We start from the raw sequence: 17,348 nt of genomic DNA, 5'->3' as shown, positions 1-17,348 counted from the left end.
AACCAGACTTTAATTTTGTTTGCATGTAAATTGAGGATCACTGCATTCTTTTTCATCAGTCAACAGCTAACACAAGTTTCCACATGGATTTTTAAAGCATTTTATAATTTTTCAGCAAACATTATTTGGTTTTACAAGTGTTTAATAACTATTGAGATATTGTTGTAGTACTACAATTATTCAGGTAACCTCAAATTATAGTATTGTCATAATTATCAATCATTTTTTCATTTAACCTTAAATATAACCTCTCAGATTACGTGAGTTAAATTATACATGAGATAAATAAATATTAAATTATTAAAAATAATATAATAATTTTTTCAGCATCATGGTTCTTTCGTGTCGTTTTTATAAGGAAAAATATCCGGAGGTTGAAGATGTTGTCATGGTTAATGTACGAAGTATAGCAGAAATGGGAGCCTATGTTCATTTATTGGAGTATAATAATATTGAAGGGATGATTCTGTTATCTGAATTGTCCAGGAGGCGTATTAGATCAATTAATAAACTTATTAGGGTAGGAAAAACAGAACCTGTGGTTGTTATTCGAGTTGATAAAGAGAAAGGTAAATTATTTTTAATATTAAAGTATACATTATTTTATCTTAGAATTCTTCATTCCAAGTTGCGTAGTCATTTTCTTAGCTAATTGTAATTGATTTTTTTTTTAGGATATATTGACTTGAGTAAACGTCGAGTATCATCAGAAGATGTTGAAAAGTGTACCGAGAGGTACGCTAAAGCTAAAGCAGTTAATTCAATCCTACGACACGTTGCCGAATTACTCCATTATGATAGTGATGAACAACTCGAAGATTTATATCAAAAAACCGCCTGGCATTTTGAAGAAAAATATAAAAAACAAAAAGCTTCTGCCTATGATTTTTTCAAACAAGCAGTATTGTAAGTTAATTTCAATAAGATATTTTTTTCACTTTCATTTATTTAAGACTAAAAAAAAAATCTTTGCCTTCTACTCATTAATATTGTTTTAGGGATCCTTCCATTCTTGCAGAATGTGGACTAGACGAAAAGACAAAAGAAGTTTTGCTCAATAATATCAAAAGAAAGCTTACTTCTCAAGCAGTCAAGATCCGAGCTGATGTTGAAGTTGCTTGTTACGGTTATGAAGGAATTGATGCAGTAAAAACTGCTTTAAAAGCTGGTCTTGCTCTTTCTACAGAAGAACTTCCAATTAAAATTAATTTAATAGCACCTCCTCTTTATGTTATGACAACTTCAACTCCCGAAAAATCAGATGGTTTAAAAGCGCTTAATGATGCTATCGAAGTTATTAAAGAAAAAATTACATCTCTCGGCGGTGTCTTTGACATTAAAATGGCGGTATGTTAAATTTTGTAAATAGTTGTATTTCCGAAAGTTTAGAAAATATTAGTTAAAATTTTAATTGTATTTATTTTCTTTTGCAGCCTAAAGTAGTTACAGCAACTGATGAAGCTGAGCTAGCAAGACAAATGGAACGAGCAGAAATGGAAAATGCTCAAGTAGCTGGTGATGACGATGAAGAAGACATTGAAGGTATGGGTGAATTCAGTGGCAGTGAAGATGAAGGTCGAAACAGTAAAGCAGGTCAAGAATCTCAGGAAGAAGATTAAGCCTGACTATTAAATTGTACACGGATCGATCAGTATCACACCGTTGGATAAATAATTGATTTAATATTCAATATTATAATAAAATTTTATAAATAATAAAATTCATAAAGTATTTGATACCTATTTTCAATTATTTCAATGTTTGTAAAAATATTAATGAAGAGAAAAATTATCAATTACTGATAATTATTTCAACTCAATTTAATATAAAAAACAATGGACTTTAATATTATTTTTGAGATGGAAGGAATTAATATAATAAACAAGTTTACAGAAAAATTGTTTTATTTTTCAATTGTTATGAAAATTGACATATTTCATGATTTTCTCATAATTTAATCATTTGCAATGGTGACTTCAACTTCTACACCAGGTTCAATATTGATGCTCGTAATTTGTTTTACGATTTCAGATGGCGAGTAAAGATCAATTACTCTTTTATGAATTCTCATTTGAAAACGATCCCATGTTTTTGAACCTTCTCCACAAGGAGTTTTTCGAGTTGTGATTCTTAAAATTTTCGTAGGCATACGAACGGGTCCTTTTACCTTTAGTTTTTGTCTTTTTGCACCACTTATTAAGTCAGAACATACTGTAATCAATATAATCGATTGTATTAATCTACAACAATGTAATGTTCAGTGTTTATAGTAAACACAGACTCGACTAACCTTTTTCCAATGACCGTACATTTCTTGAGGTCAATGTAATTCGAATACGATGAACTGGTGCTGCTTCTTGTCCTGGTTTTTCAGGATTATCTGCTTTTAAACTAGCCTGGAATAATAAATAAAAATTTTATAACATGAATTCAGATTATTTTATAGGAATAAATAAGTATATAACATTGGTCATGATACACTGATTCATAACCTCATTCTCAATTTAAAAGTGCATATTTGTGATAGAAAAAAAAAAAAATTGAAGAAAAAATGTTTTGAAAGTTATTAAGATGTAATAAAAATTTTCTTACCATGATAGATTAATTAACCTGGTCGAGATGATCCAGTCCTTTTAATCAAAAACTGATCAGCGCTGAACCAGTGTAATACACGTACACGTGCTAACGCCAAAGAGGCCGGAAAAGGTTCTTCATCTTAATTTTACTGATTATTGACCAACTTCAAGCAGTATCAAATGATGCCACGTCGTTCGATGTTTTTAGGAAAAATGTCCTTCCTTGCAGGAAGTTCTAAACTCAAATGAAATTTTATTTTTCATTTTTATTAATATGAAAACTTTTTTTCTTAAAAAAGTTGTAATAAGTTATAACAACATTCTTATTGATTTATGAATAATTCAAAATTTATAAACAACATCTTAAAAATTTGATGAAAAAAACAAAAAAAAGTGTATTTGACTATTTTGATAAACATCGAAAGTTGACATCGATAGTGGTTAACTATTCGTCTTAATTAATTATTTTTATTTAAATCCTGACTAAAAAATTGTATTTATAGAATGTAGGATAGTTTTTATATAAACTTATTTATTGTTCCCATATTTTTATCATCAAATTCATTAGGAAATAGAATATTTATTCAATATGATAGCAGTGACAATTGATATTCGCGGCAACTATGTTAAAACATGATGCACTGCTAACTTCAAGTGGTACAATTGCAGTCGCGTCGTTTAATTCACGGTTAACCGTTCACCAAACTGAGTTTCTTAATTTTTTTGCCGATGTTTTGACCTTTCTAACATGCTAAAGACATATAAAGTGTGGGAAATATTATTATCAAGCTGGTATACCAATAAATAATTGGAAAAACATTTTGTATAGTAAAGAATAAGTGACAAATTAAACGAGCGCCGTGTGTTCACGACAGATATATTTGCTTTATTGATACTTTGCGATTCATAGACCTTGCGGTGTCTATGCATATCTTACGGTAATGTTTTTGTGTTAAATTTATTCATAACTAATTCCTAACTAATCCATTTTTATTCGTTTATTCTGAAATGTTTTTTTTCCATTGAAAACAAGTGAAAATATTAATTTGTTTACGTTACCAGTTTGTATACGTGTGCGTACACTGACATAACCTGGAAACCTACTTCAAGACAAGATTTTTTAGTATTTTATTTATTTTTGTTGCAAATTATACTTATTCATAATCAATAAAGCACATGAATATGAAAATTAATTCATGACAAAATCAAAACTAAGTGATTAACATTTTGTTACAGAGTTTGGAAAGTGTTTTAAGATTAGTTGTGATTCAGAGTAGTAAGAAAGAAAGAAAAAATAGACAAAATGTCAGAAATAGTGTACCCTGCGGGGTGTAGACCAGTTACTGAAGATCTTGGAGCAGATGAATTAATTAGAAGATTGAAGGTATGCTTATGAATTTATTTAACTATCAATCTAGACTCATAGAACTATTGTCAGAGTTAATATTGTTTTTTTGTTTCGTAGACGCTTGCCCACACATTGCAAGCCATGGGTCAAGATGAAGGAGCTTATCAACAGTACATTCCTTTAGCTCTTCATTTAGCTGAAGACTACTTTCTTCAACATCCAAGTAAAGATGTTCAGTTGCTCATAGCTTGCTGTATAGCTGATGTTTTGAGAGTTTATGCTCCAGAAGCTCCTTACAAAGATGCTGATCAAGTTAAAGGCATTTTTCTTTTTCTTATTAAACAACTGGCTGGATTAAAAGATCCCAAAGATCCAGCTTTCAAAAGATACTTTTATTTGTTGGAAAATTTGGCGTATGTCAAGTCCTTCAACATGTGCTTTGAGTTGGAAGATTGCCAAGAAATATTCTGTGCTCTTTTCTCTCTTATGTTTAGAATAGTCAAGTAAGTAAATGCATCTTTGTGTAAGTTGACATTTATTTTATTATTTTTAAAATTAAATGGTTGGATTTATTTCAGTGATGAACACTCCGGAAAAGTTAAGAGTTTTATGTTGGAAGTACTAAGCCCGTTAATCACAGAATCAGATAGTGTTAGTAACGAATTATTGGATATTATTCTTATGAATATCGTCGATCCAAATAAAACTCATAAGAAAAATGCTTACTGGTTAGCCAAGGAATTAATTATCAAGTGCAGTGAAACCTTGGAACCATATATTCAAGCGGTAAATATTTTTCATTGCCCAGTTATATAGTATAATAAATAGAACGCTGACTTCAATTATTTTTTGTGTTTATATTACAGTTTTTCAACCACGTTTTAATTCTTGGAAAAGAAGAAAAAGGTTTACAAATATGTAAAAAAGTATACGATTTAATCTACGAACTCAATCATATATGTCCTAGTGTGCTATTATCAGTTCTTCCGCAGTTGGAGTGTAAACTAAAATCTTCTTCAGAAACTGAACGACTAAATGCTGTAGCTTTATTAGCAAGAATGTTTTCTGAAAAGAATTCTCAATTAGCTACTCAACACACTCAATTATGGCGTGCATTTTTGGGAAGATTTAATGATATCAGTGTTGCTATTCGTATAAAATGCGTTCAATATTCTATGCACTTCCTTTTAAATCATCCGGAGCTTCGTAAAGATATAACAGAGACTTTGAAAATGCGTCAACATGATGCAGATGAAAATGTGCGTTATGAAGTGGTAATGGCTATTGTGTCAACAGCTCGACGTGATTTTGAAGTTGTTTCTGATAGTGAAGATCTATTAGAGTTTGTCAAAGAAAGAACTTTAGATAAGAAATTCAAAATAAGGAAAGAAGCAATGTCAGGCTTAGCAATGATTTACAAAAAACATTTAAATGATGCCGATGTACCTCAAGCAACAAAGAAAGCAGTGACTTGGATCAAAGATAAAATTCTTCATGGCTATTATATGACTGGAATGGAAGATAGATTACTTGTGGAGAGACTTTTGAACACATGTTTAGTTCCTTATCAACTACCACCAGATGAAAGAATGAAAAAGTTATACCATCTTTTAGGAACTATTGATGATCATGCGTCTAAGGCTTTTGTAGAGCTTCAAAAGCATCAATTAGCTGTTCGTCGAGCAGTTGCTGAATGGTTGGAACTCGTAAAGAAATCAGAGAATAATACTGAATTGATGAGTAAAATTTTACAAATATCGCGCTTTCTTCCAGATCCAATGAAGGTTTTGGAATTTCTTCAAAAATTTAGTGCTCACATGAAGAAAGATTCAACATTATTACAAGGAATGGAAACGATTGTTCGACCGAATGTATCATGCAAAGAATGTGCAGATACGATTTCAATGGTTTTAAAAAAACTTGGTCAACCAGTAATGACAAATCTTTATTATAATACAGTGAAAATGTTACTTGAACGTGTATCATCAGTAATAATTGATGAAGAAGCTATCAGAATATTAATAAAATATGTGGAAGATTGTTTAAGAGGTGGAAATACTATTGATGAAATAGGACTAAACCCAAATAATGCCGGAGAAAAAGGATTGAGACTTCTAGTGATTTTATCTTTCGTCTTTGGCCCTCATTTTCTCCATAATGACATTCTTATGCAGCTTGTGCAACTCTTAGAGCTAGAAGATGAAATGGTAGGAGCTTTAGTACTATCTATATTCACATTTCTTGGAAAGTACAAACCTCTTTGTGATGTTGCACCAGATATCATGAATTTAATGGTTCCGATTTGTAAGAAATTTGCACTCACAGGCACTCCAAAGCAAGCTAAACAGGCAATTCGTTGTTTATTTGTCAATATGACGAATATTCATGATACAATCTTCCCTGAAATTATCGAGAGAATTAAAACAACACTTATTCCTACGTCAGAACATTATCGAACGTCAATTGTTACATTAGGACACATTGCTTATAATCTTCCAGATAAATATCATATATCAATAAAAAATATGGTGTCCAGAAAAATCGTAAAAGAGCTTTTGGTAAAAGAGAATAGTGAATCAACTGCTAATACTATTGAAGGTGATTGGTGCCCGGAAGAACAACTTCCAGAAGAAACTCGATGCCGATTAGAGGGTCTTAAGTGTATGGCTCGTTGGTTGTTGGGCTTAAAAACTGATAATTTGTCTGCTCAAAAAACTTTTAGAATGTTAAATGCTTTTGTGGTTAATAAAGGAGATCTTCTTCAACAAGGAAGATTAAGTCGTGCTGAAATGAGCTGGTTGAGACTCCAGGCAGGATGCTCTATGTTGAAGATCTGTGAGCAAAAAGGTGTTGGGGATCAATTTACTGCTGAACAATTCTACAATTTGTCTCAATTGATGATTGATGAAGTCAAAGAAGTCAGAGAAGCATTCAGTAGTAAATTACATCGTGGTTTAGGCACTGGAATTCCTAATAAATGTCTACCACTAGATTTTATGGGATATTATGCACTTGCTGGTAAAGAAACTGATAAAAAATTAAAATGTCTGTTGAAAACTTATATGCAGACTGATATCAACAGAAGAAGGGATTATGTCAAAGCTTTGTCTTTAGGGACAGCTGAAAGGGCAATGGGTCAATTACCCCATATTTTACCAGATTACATGCTAGTTTTTGCGGTTCCAATTCTTGCTCATGACCCTGAATTTACTGATAATATGGACGTATCTCAACTCAAAGTTATTCAACAATGTCTATGGTTTATTCTTGAACCTCTCATCACCAAAAATGAATATTATTGTTATGGATTCTATAAAAATCTTATAGAACGTATGAAAGTTCATAAAGATGCTTTAAGGCCTGATGATGAAAGTATGAATCATAAATTATGGGCAGTCTGTGATCTTGCAATGAATGTTATTTACACTAAAACTACAAACTTTGATATGAAAGAATTTCCAAGTGAAACGCGAATTCCAACAATGTACTTTAAGAGAACTGATGATTTGATATCGAATCAAACTATTTATCTTCCGACAGAAATGCAAATTAATATGACGAGTTCAAAGGGTAAAAGTAGTCTTAATATTCACAATGTTAGCGAGAGATCTGCTAGAAGGACAAAGGGAAAACAACAAAAGGAAGTCGGAATTGGACCTAATGAAACTGACGCTAGAGTAAGTATCTATCTTTTTCTTATTATTCAAAATTTATTATTAAGTTTACTTTAACAATAAAAAATTCGCATATTACACATTTTTATTATCAAGACGCTTAAGAAATTCGTTTAGTTGGATAAAGTAACCCAATTTTTAGCAAAGTTTTGATTATTAACACTCTTAGAATAGAAGACTTTGGTACCTAAATTGATGTGCTATCAATTGGATACTTTATCTAAGTAATAAAGCTTTAAAATTATTGTCGTTTACTTCGATTTTCAAGCTGCAAATTGGAGAAATGGAATGTATTGATGCTCAGGTAATGATTTTTAATTAGATAAGTAGATGTTCGCGTTATCCTTAATTAATTAGATTATTGTAAAGATAATGAACAAATTCAAAAGTAGCAGAATAAAAAAGAAAATTTTTTTCAGCCTGCTGAAGCATCTGAGACTAGAATTCAGCTACCAGGAATGGAAGATGAGGTTTGTAAATATGGAATAATGATTAACTTCAGATTTTCAATACTGAATTATGTTTTACATAATTATTTATTTAATTCAAATTAATATAAAAGTATTAAATTAAATATATTTGTATTTTCAGATTGACGAACCACCAACAAAGAGGGCACGAGATGAAAAAGTAAAATAATTGTATGAAATGTATGCTGAACAGAACTCAAGTGAAAATGAATTAATTTAAGGCTATGATAAGCCGGAAAAAACCTAAAAGCACTTTACAAATTAGAAAACAGAATATTTTGGTTATGTACAACAATTAATACACCTAAGTCGTTCGCGTATTCTTAGACTATAAGCTGTTAAGGATATACATTCAATCTTGAACAGGAAATTTTCATTTTATTATTTCTCTTTGTTTTTTTTTCAAATTTTCACTTTCATTTTTAACAATTGTTATTAACAACTTGATCTAGAATGTCTGTTCATCTGGATGATTGGAATTATGACTCAAATTTTAAAGTATTTTTTTTAATATTTCACTTATTATAAAACTATCTCTTTCGCCTTTGCGGATTCAAAGTAACATGTAAAAAATGTGTTTGATTTTTTATAAATTTTTTTTTTTAATTTTGAATAATGAATGCGTTTTGATTTTCTTTTTTTAATTATTCACCGTAAATTCTTTCAATTGATTGTCTGAAGTATTATTTTACTTGAAAATGCTTTGACTTTTTTTCAATTTAAATAAAATGGAATATATTTTACTAAATAAATAATTTAATATGTTAATACTGAATATTTTCTGTCACATTTGGAGAATGTCGATCTGTGAAAGAGACAATATGATTGTGTCGCATGTTTTAAAGAAGTATATTAATTATATATTTTATAAAAACAATCAAAATCAAACAAAATGATTTACATTGCAACTGAGATTTTTCAATACAGTGTTCCAGATACTATTGATACATAAATATTAATTTTAGTGTATTAACACAAATAAGTTAATTTCTCCTCTAATGGAATGAAGAATAGCCCACTGATTTCTTCTTTTTCAGTTATATCCAATACAAAAGTACTAATTTTAACTACCAATATTTTCTGTAAGTGCACAATTTCTTCAATTCACTTTGTTATAATTTTATTTAAATGAAAGAAAAAATAATAAAAAAAATAGGATATTGTTTATTTTATGTTATTAATGAATTATGATGTTACTAAAAGATTGATGAATTCTAAAAAGAAAATGATGAACAAAAAAAAAATATTTAAAAATATGAAATTCGTGATGAAATTGGCATTCACATTGGACAAATCCATTTTTCATGGGCCTAGGTCTTACAATTTATTTTTTAAACATAATATAAGATTATGATAGGTATTATGTAATATTAAATTTATGAGCGAGATTGTAAAATGAATGAATGAGATGATTACAAAGTGTGACATTATTTCATAATTATGATAAAATAAAATCCATAGATCTCTTCACAGAAGTTTCAAATGTTATTAAATAAGTTTTTAACGCTAAGACGTAAAGTGAAATAATATTAAAAAATTTCAGTACTTTTAGAGGATCTACTACTGAAATATGGTCATATTGTGGTCAGTAACTGTATTGTAAATCCATTTTTTAATTTGATAATGAAAATCATACCTAATACAAATATCAATAATAATTATTATAATAACAACAATGAACTTATGAATATACTGATTTCTGTGATCAGATCATGGTTTATCAAATAAAACATACTTGCAAAAAATCAGATGATCATAGTACTATCCGTTTCACAATCTGTGACATAAAGGAAGTATTGTATTGGTTCTATAATAAAATGAAAAAACTACTTGAACAATCATTTAGATGAGTAAAAAAATCTATTTGATAATATGATTACAACCATTTACAATTAAGATGTTTATTTTTTATTTTCTTTTGTGTTTTTGAGATGTTTTTTGACCGGGTTTTGGTTTCTTTGATGATTTTCCAAATTTTTGCTTTTGTTTTACGTTTGCTCTGCAATGAAAAACAGAATTTTTAATTAACAATATTTATAATATTAATATAGTATTTTTAATTTCAAGATTAATATTTATAAATTATTCATTAACTTATTCTATTAATAGAATTACTGCAATTTATTTAAATGCACTTACTCATATCGTAACTTCTTCACTCCCTTTTTACTGACATCAGTAAGATCAGCAGCAAACGAAGATTTTGCACGTTTAGAAGATCCTAAAAAGAATGTCAAATTAAATTTATTTTTTTCATTTTTATCTCTGAATAAGATTTTTGCGAAAAAATTACCTTTTTGATTAAATGATCGTTTATCTTTGTCTTCAACAACAGTTCGAATTTTCTTCAATTTATTTTTCCTCTTTATAAACCGAGCTTGATAAGCTGCTACTTTTTCTAACTCTTTCATTGCTCTTTCTTCAGCTGGATCGATTTCGGGTGCTTTTTTCTTTTTACCCTTTTTCGATTTTTCTTCAACTAAATTACTAGGCAAACCATTGTTCTTCTTTAACTTTTTCGGCTTCTCGCTCAGTTTTAAACTTGCTAAAATTTAAAATTTGTAATTATATTAATAAAAGTATTGTTTTGAATAAATTGAGTAAATTTAATTATAATAATTATATTCAAAAAATTACCTTTTTCTAATTTTCTTTCTTTATTCGTCTGAAACCAACTCCTATTGTCCTTATCGTCTGCTTCTTTTAATATTTTTTCAACCCGATTCGCTTGATTTTCAACTTTTGCAAGCTCTTTCTCACTTTTCTCTTCTTGCAAAATTTTCTCTACATCCTCTTCAAGTGCTTGTAGTTTATTAGTATACTTTGCGATTATATCTGGAGGAATAATCCTATTTTTGACTGGATTTTTAGCATTCTTAATAATCTGTTTCACTAATGAACGTTCTTGTTCACCAGCAAGCGACACGGATACTCCAACACGACCTGCACGAGCTGTACGACCAACTCGATGAATGTAATGCTGAAGCGTAGGCGGCATGACAAAGTTTATCACAGTCTTAACTCCACTAATATCTAAACCTCTAGCAGCTACATCTGTTGCTAACAATACATCGATTTCTTCATCTTTAAACTTTCGTAAATTTTCCAAACGTTGAGGCTGAGTTAAATTACCATGTAATTCTCCAACTTTAACTCCTAACAAACCTAATAAAATGTGAAGTCTATGAGCTTGTTTTTTAGTTTGTACAAAAACCATTGTATGGTCATGAAAAGTTCGACAAATTAATGCAGCTAAAACAGCTTCTCGATCTCCTTCATGCTCTTTCCTAATTCTTATAAACTCTTGACGTAAAGTGAAAGCAACTTCTTGGTTACTATCAACAAACACTTTGACAGGTTTGTCAAGAGAAACTGCTGCTAAATCTTTAACTTCTTCCGTCATTGTAGCAGAAAATAAGATTGTTTGACGGCTTCTAGAACACTGCTTAACAATATGCTTCATCTGTTCAGCAAAATATTCATCCAACATCCGATCTGCTTCGTCTAATATCAACACTTCAATATTATCAAGCGAGAAAGTTGGAGTATTCGCAATATGATCAATTAAACGTCCAGGAGTTGCAATTACAATATCTGGATTCTTTCTCAAAACATTTTCTTGAACTTTTAAATCAAGACCTCCAACTGATAATCCTATTTCTACAGTTGTAGATTGACTTAATTGCCTTGCTACTTGATACACTTGGACTCCTAATTCTCGAGTTGGTACCAAGACTAAAACTCTTGTTATTGCTGGACCGTCCACAGGCCTATAAAGTAATCTCTCCAAAGTTGGAAGCATATAAGCTGCCGTTTTACCTGTTCCAGTAGCAGCACAACCACAAATATCTCTTCCCATTAAAGCTACAGGAATTGTAGCAGCTTGAATAGGTGTTGGATGAACAAAATTCATAGCAGTAACGGCTTTCAATAGCGGTCGTGACAAATTCATTTGATGAAAAGTAGCAAAATTATCTGCTTGAGCACTTTCTTCAAAGTCCATGAGTTCCTCTTTATCATTTTTTTTTCTTGCCTTTCTTTTCCTTTGTTTTAAATACGTCTTTTTTCAAATCTTCATCTGACAGATAAATTCCATTATCTTCCTCATTTTCTTCAAGTTTTATTTCATCATTAAAATCTGTGTCTTTACGAAATCGTTTAATTTTATCATCAAGCTGCGTTTTTGCCTTCCTTTTTATATATTTACTCAAATCATTCCAAGTATCTTGATTGTACTCCGATGCATCAGATATAAATTCAAAGTTGTTATCAAAATCTTTATTTTCTTTTTTTTTCTGTTTTCTTGGCTGAAACTATTTAAAAATACATTATAATTATAGCTAAATAAATAAATAATTATGATTATAATTGTTAATACAAAATTATGTAAAATATTAGATCGAACAATGTTACTCACATCATCTTCTTCATCAGAATTTTCTGAAAAATTCTGAACCTCTTCATCATCAGCAATTGTTTTTATTAAATCGTACTGTTTACTCATTTTTTAACTAAAGTTTATGAAAAATTTTTAAATAATCAATTTATTTATAAATTTTTTTAGGTTATTGACAATTCTCACGTGTTACCACATGTCATCAAACTATATATATATATATAGATGTCGCCACAACCGCACCTAGCTTTTCCTGAATTGTTTCATGGCGCGGGAAAACTCCATAGAAGAAGCCTTTCTGCGTCTTTACGTTTATTTTAACCCATGAACATAAGTTTTTGTAGATTTTTATTGATAATTATTAAAACATAGTCCAACAAGCATGGGAATTCACGGATTATCTAAAGTTATTGCTGATTGGGCACCAAGTGCTATCAAAGAAAGCGAATTAAAACATTATTTTGGTAAGTAATGATTTGTTTGATATTATAAAAACATTTTATGTATGAGACATTATCAGAAATATTTTAATACTTCCTTTAATATTAATTTTTAGGCCGGAAAATTGCTATCGATGCTTCGATGTGTCTTTATCAATTTTTAATTGCTGTCAGAAGTGAAGGAGCTCAATTAACATCTGCTGATGGTGAGACTACAAGTCATTTAATGGGTACATTTTATAGAACTATCAGACTAGTCGAAAATGGAGTGAAGCCTATTTATGTTTTCGATGGAAAACCACCTAATTTAAAAGGAGGTGAATTAGTTAAGAGAGCTGAAAGAAGAGAAGAAGCACAGAAAGCCCTGGCGGCTGCTGAAGAAGCTGGAAATACAGAAGATATTGACAGATTTAATAGACGATTAGTAAAGGTGAATGATAATCATACTAGAGAAGCGAAACAACTCCTAACTCTCATGGGAATTCCTTTTATAACTGTGAGTTATAATTAATTTAAAAGTATATAATATTATTTTTACATTTAATTCTTTAGCTCCTTTTGAATTTACCTATAATAATAATTAATTAATTTGAAGGCTCCCTGTGAAGCTGAAGCTCAATGTGCTGAATTAGTCAAAGCAGGAAAAGTATTTGCAGCAGCTACTGAAGATATGGATGCTCTTACTTTTGGTAGCAATGTTCTTCTTCGACGATTAACATTTAGTGAAGCAAAAAAACTACCTGTTCAAGAAATTCATCTTGATAAAGTTTTGTCAGAAATGGAGTTGAACAAAGAAGAATTTGTTGATCTTTGTATTATGCTGGGATGTGATTACACAGGAACTATCAAAGGAATCGGTCCTAAAAGAGCTATTGAACTCATTAAAACTCATCGTTGTCTTGAAAAAATTGTCGAAAATTTGGATACTAAAAAATATGAAGTACCTGAAAATTGGAATTATAAAGATGCAAGACAATTATTCTTAAACCCTGAAATTGCAGACCCAAATGAATTTGATTTCAAATGGCAGGAGCCTGATGAAGAAGGATTGGTTAAATTTCTTTGTACAGAAAAACAATTTGACGAGCAACGAGTGAGAAATGGTGCAAAAAAATTATGTAAAGCACGAAATACATCAGTACAGGGTCGACTTGATGGATTCTTTACAGTTGTGTCATCAACGTCAGCAACACCAAAACGCAAGGTATTATTTTTGGAGCGATTTAATATTTTTTCAGCTCTATTAAGTTATTTCATTCACTGTTCAGTATTTTTCATACAAAATCAACTTTTTCAGGCTGATGATAAAAAAGGAAAGGGTCCTGCAAAGAGAGGAAGAGGTGCTGCAGGTGGTAGCAAATTTCGTGGAAAGCCAAAATGAAGTATTAAAAATAATATTTTTCTGACTATTAAAATTTTAAATTATTATAATTCTTGGTATTTAATAAATTAAGGTATATAAATTTTCATACTCAAGTTTCCAAGAGCAATTTGTTATATAAAAATTAAAATAATTATTAATCAATGATTTATTTCATAAAATAAACTTCTAACAGATGTAATAAACGTAGTAACATTCCTCATACAATTAACCATTGCTTTGTAAATATCATATTTATCAGAAGACTGAAAATTTATCAAATAATTACAAATATTATTATCATCGTTATTAAATCTAATTTTACAGAATTTTAACAATTTACTGTAGGTTGGCAGTCATTTGAATTTAATAATAGTACTACCGATGACATCAGGACTTAGCACGTGATTTAAGGCTTGTTCTATATGGTTAGGTTTGAATGCTGCACCTACAACACTCTGTAGTTGATCAGCATCAACAAGCTCTCTTAAAATTTCTAAATAAGTTGGTTTTATTTTTGAGCCTTCGTTCCATTGATAACGACTACTTCCACACATGTATTGAAATAATAATCTTATTCTAATACATCCAGAAAATATGCTTCCAGAAACAAAACCAAATGAATCAGATGCTAAGCTTTGAGGAATTGTTGATACAAAAGAACCATATGGCATTACTCGTCTTTTTAATTTGTAATAGTCACTTGGTCGATCGTTCGTATAAAATATTACATGATACCTATAAAAAATTTTTCAATAGTTGAAATTAATTTATTTTTGGATTGAATTAATAAAAATTTCACATACTTATCATAAAGTTCGAGCTCTTTTTCTATATCGCAGTCATTTAAAGGAATAATATCGTCGGCACCGAGAGCTTTAATTACTTTGGCTGCTTCAAGTTTGCAAATAGCGGATACATGGCCACCCCAAAGCTTCACTAGTTGAACCAAAATACATCCAACTGGTGTTGATGCTCCATAAACTAAAACTCTGATTAATAATTTCAATAATATTTATTTTTTATTGCATTTGGAGTAGCTGTGAGAAGTTTTTTTTCATACCGTTTGCCTTTAGCATTTCCTTCTTCAATTCTTGACTGGTTTACTAAAGCATCCCACGCAATGCAACCGCTGTAGGGTAAACAAGCAGCTGCTTCGAATGATAGAAGCTTTGGTTTTTTGGCCACTTGATTCTCTGTGGCAATTAAATACTCTGACATAGTACCAGAAGCCCATGAGGGAACCGCCAAGAATACCTCATCTCCGACATCAAATCCAACGACACTTTGACCAATGTCCACCACAACTCCGGCGCAGTCTCGGCCCAGAACAACTGGCAACTCCTTCTGTTGCTAAATGCAGAGTATACACTAGGATATTAATGGATAATGCCGATCTATTCTGAATCGTTGAACACTCACGCCTGAATTTAGAACTCTTCTATAGGCCTTTGAATACCCTGAGCATATTTTTGCGTCCACTACGTTCACTGAAGCTGCTTTAACTTGAATTAAAAGCTCGTTTGATTGTTGTAAGGACGGCACTTCTGCATCATCTATTACTGATACACCCTGAAAACATGCATAGTGGAATAGTTTTACTCCGAAAAATTCTCATCTGTTGGAGTATTTAATATTTACTTCGATGCCACTATAATGATGGCAAATCACAGCTCTCATATAATGAATCCGTTTCACATTTTGTCTCCAGTTTAAACCAATGTTATAACCAATTAAAGTACCAATAATTAATCCTACTGTACAAAAAGTCACGTCTCTCTTGGATACTGAAAATAGATAAGTAAATAAATTATTTTATTTTATTGAATGATGATAATGGAGCATAGAATTTTAAATTGTATACCTTCTCCAGAAAATAAACTTTCTATTTGTCTGTACAATTCTCTAGAATTTATTTGTGCATTGTAATACCCAAATTGAATTTGTTCCCAAACTTTTTGATTCCATACAAGCATATTGGAGCCTAAGTCCTTTAGATGTTGACCATATCCTTCATTGCACATACTCTGCAATGCTTGTTGGCTTTGGGACAACCAAGAGACAAGAAGGTGATACATTTGTTGAGCTGCTGCCGTACCTTCAATCTATTATTTATTCACAAAGTATGATTATTATGTAATTATAAAGAGGTGTTTAGTATTATTTACAACTCATAAACATTTTAAATAAATGTATGAGGTTTTAAATTACCTGAAGAACTTCAAGCTGGCTGGATAATCGAAACCAAATTTCATCCATGGCTGTTATCTTTTGGTTGTGAAGTTTAATTAAAAAAACAATTGTCTTTTATCATAATCCGACATGCACTTTGCAGGCAAGGAAAGTCGTGTTTGCGGTTGATGGACTGGAAAAATAGCACAGTGATATAAATAACTGATTAACACATTACGTTAAATTTGAAATAGATGATGATTCGTAATGATTCTACTAACCTTAATAATTTTGCCTGCATTTCAAATATAAAAATGTTGTCTAGTCTTTAATCACTATGTTGATTATCAAAGACTAGACAATACAACTAATTTATTTCATGAAGGTCCACTCGTAAACACTCTTTTCATTACGACATGTGATCTTCACAGGTTACTTTTCATCTAATTGATATCAACTTTGTTTAGTTTCACTCGTGACGTAATTGACTGTTGAGAAGTCTGTATTCTAAGAATTTTATTTCTACTCCATCTTATAATGATCTTACCTAGGATTGTTAGATAGATTGTACATATTACAATTCTTGGAAATGGTGATAAACGTCATTTACAGCTGATATTCATCTCACTCTCTGTTTAAGATTTGTTCTCGATCAGCAGTTGATGGTCTAGAGTAAGTAGGCCAACATTCAGAAATTTTAAAGAGGAGATGTTGGAGTTTGAAGTTGAGAATAAAATAAATAGATAGCACTACGGTCGCATTTAATTGGCTTTTTTATTATTTTAGTTTTCTTTTTTTATAAATTTTGATATTTAACAGTTAACAATTGATTTATTTTTTATAATTATTGTTTATAAAAACTCTTTTACAATTTATTTCAGTTTAACGTCATAATTTTGAAATTCAAAATTT

General features: G+C 30.3%; 6 protein-coding genes across 8 annotated transcripts; 3 read left to right on the top strand and 3 right to left on the bottom strand.

Moving 5' to 3' along the window:
• Window positions 1-24: 24 nt before the first annotated feature.
• On the top strand, window positions 25-1,736 carry eIF2alpha (eukaryotic translation initiation factor 2 subunit alpha). The gene is made up of 5 exons (XM_035087108.1): window positions 25-184; window positions 328-569; window positions 675-906; window positions 999-1,347; window positions 1,434-1,736. The coding sequence occupies exons 2-5, from the start codon at window positions 332-334 to the stop codon at window positions 1,617-1,619; spliced, it is 1,005 nt and encodes a 334-aa protein (XP_034942999.1). The 5' UTR covers window positions 25-184; window positions 328-331; the 3' UTR covers window positions 1,620-1,736.
• A 150-nt stretch (window positions 1,737-1,886) lies between these two features.
• RpS20 (ribosomal protein S20) lies at window positions 1,887-2,754 on the bottom strand. The gene is made up of 3 exons (XM_035087326.1): window positions 2,593-2,754; window positions 2,291-2,396; window positions 1,887-2,211 (listed from the first exon to the last, which is right to left on the bottom strand). Exons 1-3 carry the CDS (start codon window positions 2,593-2,595, stop codon window positions 1,955-1,957), a joined length of 366 nt encoding a protein of 121 aa, XP_034943217.1. The 5' UTR covers window positions 2,596-2,754; the 3' UTR covers window positions 1,887-1,954.
• Window positions 2,755-3,244: 490 nt separating this feature from the next.
• On the top strand, window positions 3,245-9,927 carry pds5 (cohesin associated factor B pds5). Of its 2 annotated transcripts, XM_035087319.1 has the most exons (8): window positions 3,245-3,514; window positions 3,813-3,960; window positions 4,042-4,427; window positions 4,503-4,710; window positions 4,791-7,601; window positions 7,867-7,902; window positions 8,018-8,068; window positions 8,190-9,927. In XM_035087319.1, exons 2-8 carry the CDS (start codon window positions 3,880-3,882, stop codon window positions 8,235-8,237), a joined length of 3,621 nt encoding a protein of 1,206 aa, XP_034943210.1. In that variant the 5' UTR covers window positions 3,245-3,514; window positions 3,813-3,879; the 3' UTR covers window positions 8,238-9,927. The 2 variants fall into 2 exon arrangements, with proteins under 2 accessions (XP_034943210.1, XP_034943211.1); XM_035087320.1 differs by lacking the exon at window positions 7,867-7,902.
• Rs1 (Dead-box helicase Rs1) lies at window positions 9,910-12,661 on the bottom strand. The gene is given in 6 exon segments (XM_035087321.1): window positions 9,910-10,067; window positions 10,208-10,289; window positions 10,362-10,613; window positions 10,706-12,090; window positions 12,092-12,381; window positions 12,486-12,661. Coding segments are annotated over 6 exon segments (2,187 nt in total). The 5' UTR covers window positions 12,573-12,661; the 3' UTR covers window positions 9,910-9,976.
• Window positions 12,662-12,717: 56 nt separating this feature from the next.
• On the top strand, window positions 12,718-14,390 carry Fen1 (flap endonuclease 1). Its single transcript, XM_035087325.1, has 4 exons — window positions 12,718-12,928; window positions 13,021-13,400; window positions 13,500-14,108; window positions 14,202-14,390. Exons 1-4 carry the CDS (start codon window positions 12,847-12,849, stop codon window positions 14,283-14,285), a joined length of 1,155 nt encoding a protein of 384 aa, XP_034943216.1. The 5' UTR covers window positions 12,718-12,846; the 3' UTR covers window positions 14,286-14,390.
• A 51-nt stretch (window positions 14,391-14,441) lies between these two features.
• Window positions 14,442-17,106, bottom strand: LOC118069307 (reticulon-4-interacting protein 1, mitochondrial-like). 2 transcript variants are annotated; one of them, XM_035087324.1, is made up of 9 exons: window positions 16,984-17,106; window positions 16,718-16,879; window positions 16,476-16,629; window positions 16,129-16,369; window positions 15,906-16,051; window positions 15,687-15,836; window positions 15,328-15,617; window positions 15,071-15,256; window positions 14,442-15,002 (listed from the first exon to the last, which is right to left on the bottom strand). In XM_035087324.1, exons 3-9 carry the CDS (start codon window positions 16,521-16,523, stop codon window positions 14,621-14,623), a joined length of 1,443 nt encoding a protein of 480 aa, XP_034943215.1. In that variant the 5' UTR covers window positions 16,524-16,629; window positions 16,718-16,879; window positions 16,984-17,106; the 3' UTR covers window positions 14,442-14,620. The 2 variants fall into 2 exon arrangements, with proteins under 2 accessions (XP_034943215.1, XP_034943214.1); XM_035087323.1 differs by having other exon boundaries at window positions 16,718-16,924; window positions 16,984-17,093.
• Between the last annotated feature and the right edge of the window lie 242 nt (window positions 17,107-17,348).

This window comes from Chelonus insularis, unplaced genomic scaffold (genome assembly GCF_013357705.1).
Source record: "Chelonus insularis isolate UGA/USDA-ARS -01 unplaced genomic scaffold, ASM1335770v1 contig_406_pilon, whole genome shotgun sequence".
In the NCBI taxonomy this organism is placed as follows: domain Eukaryota; kingdom Metazoa; phylum Arthropoda; class Insecta; order Hymenoptera; family Braconidae; genus Chelonus; species Chelonus insularis.
This window is presented reverse-complemented; position numbering and strand designations above follow the sequence as displayed.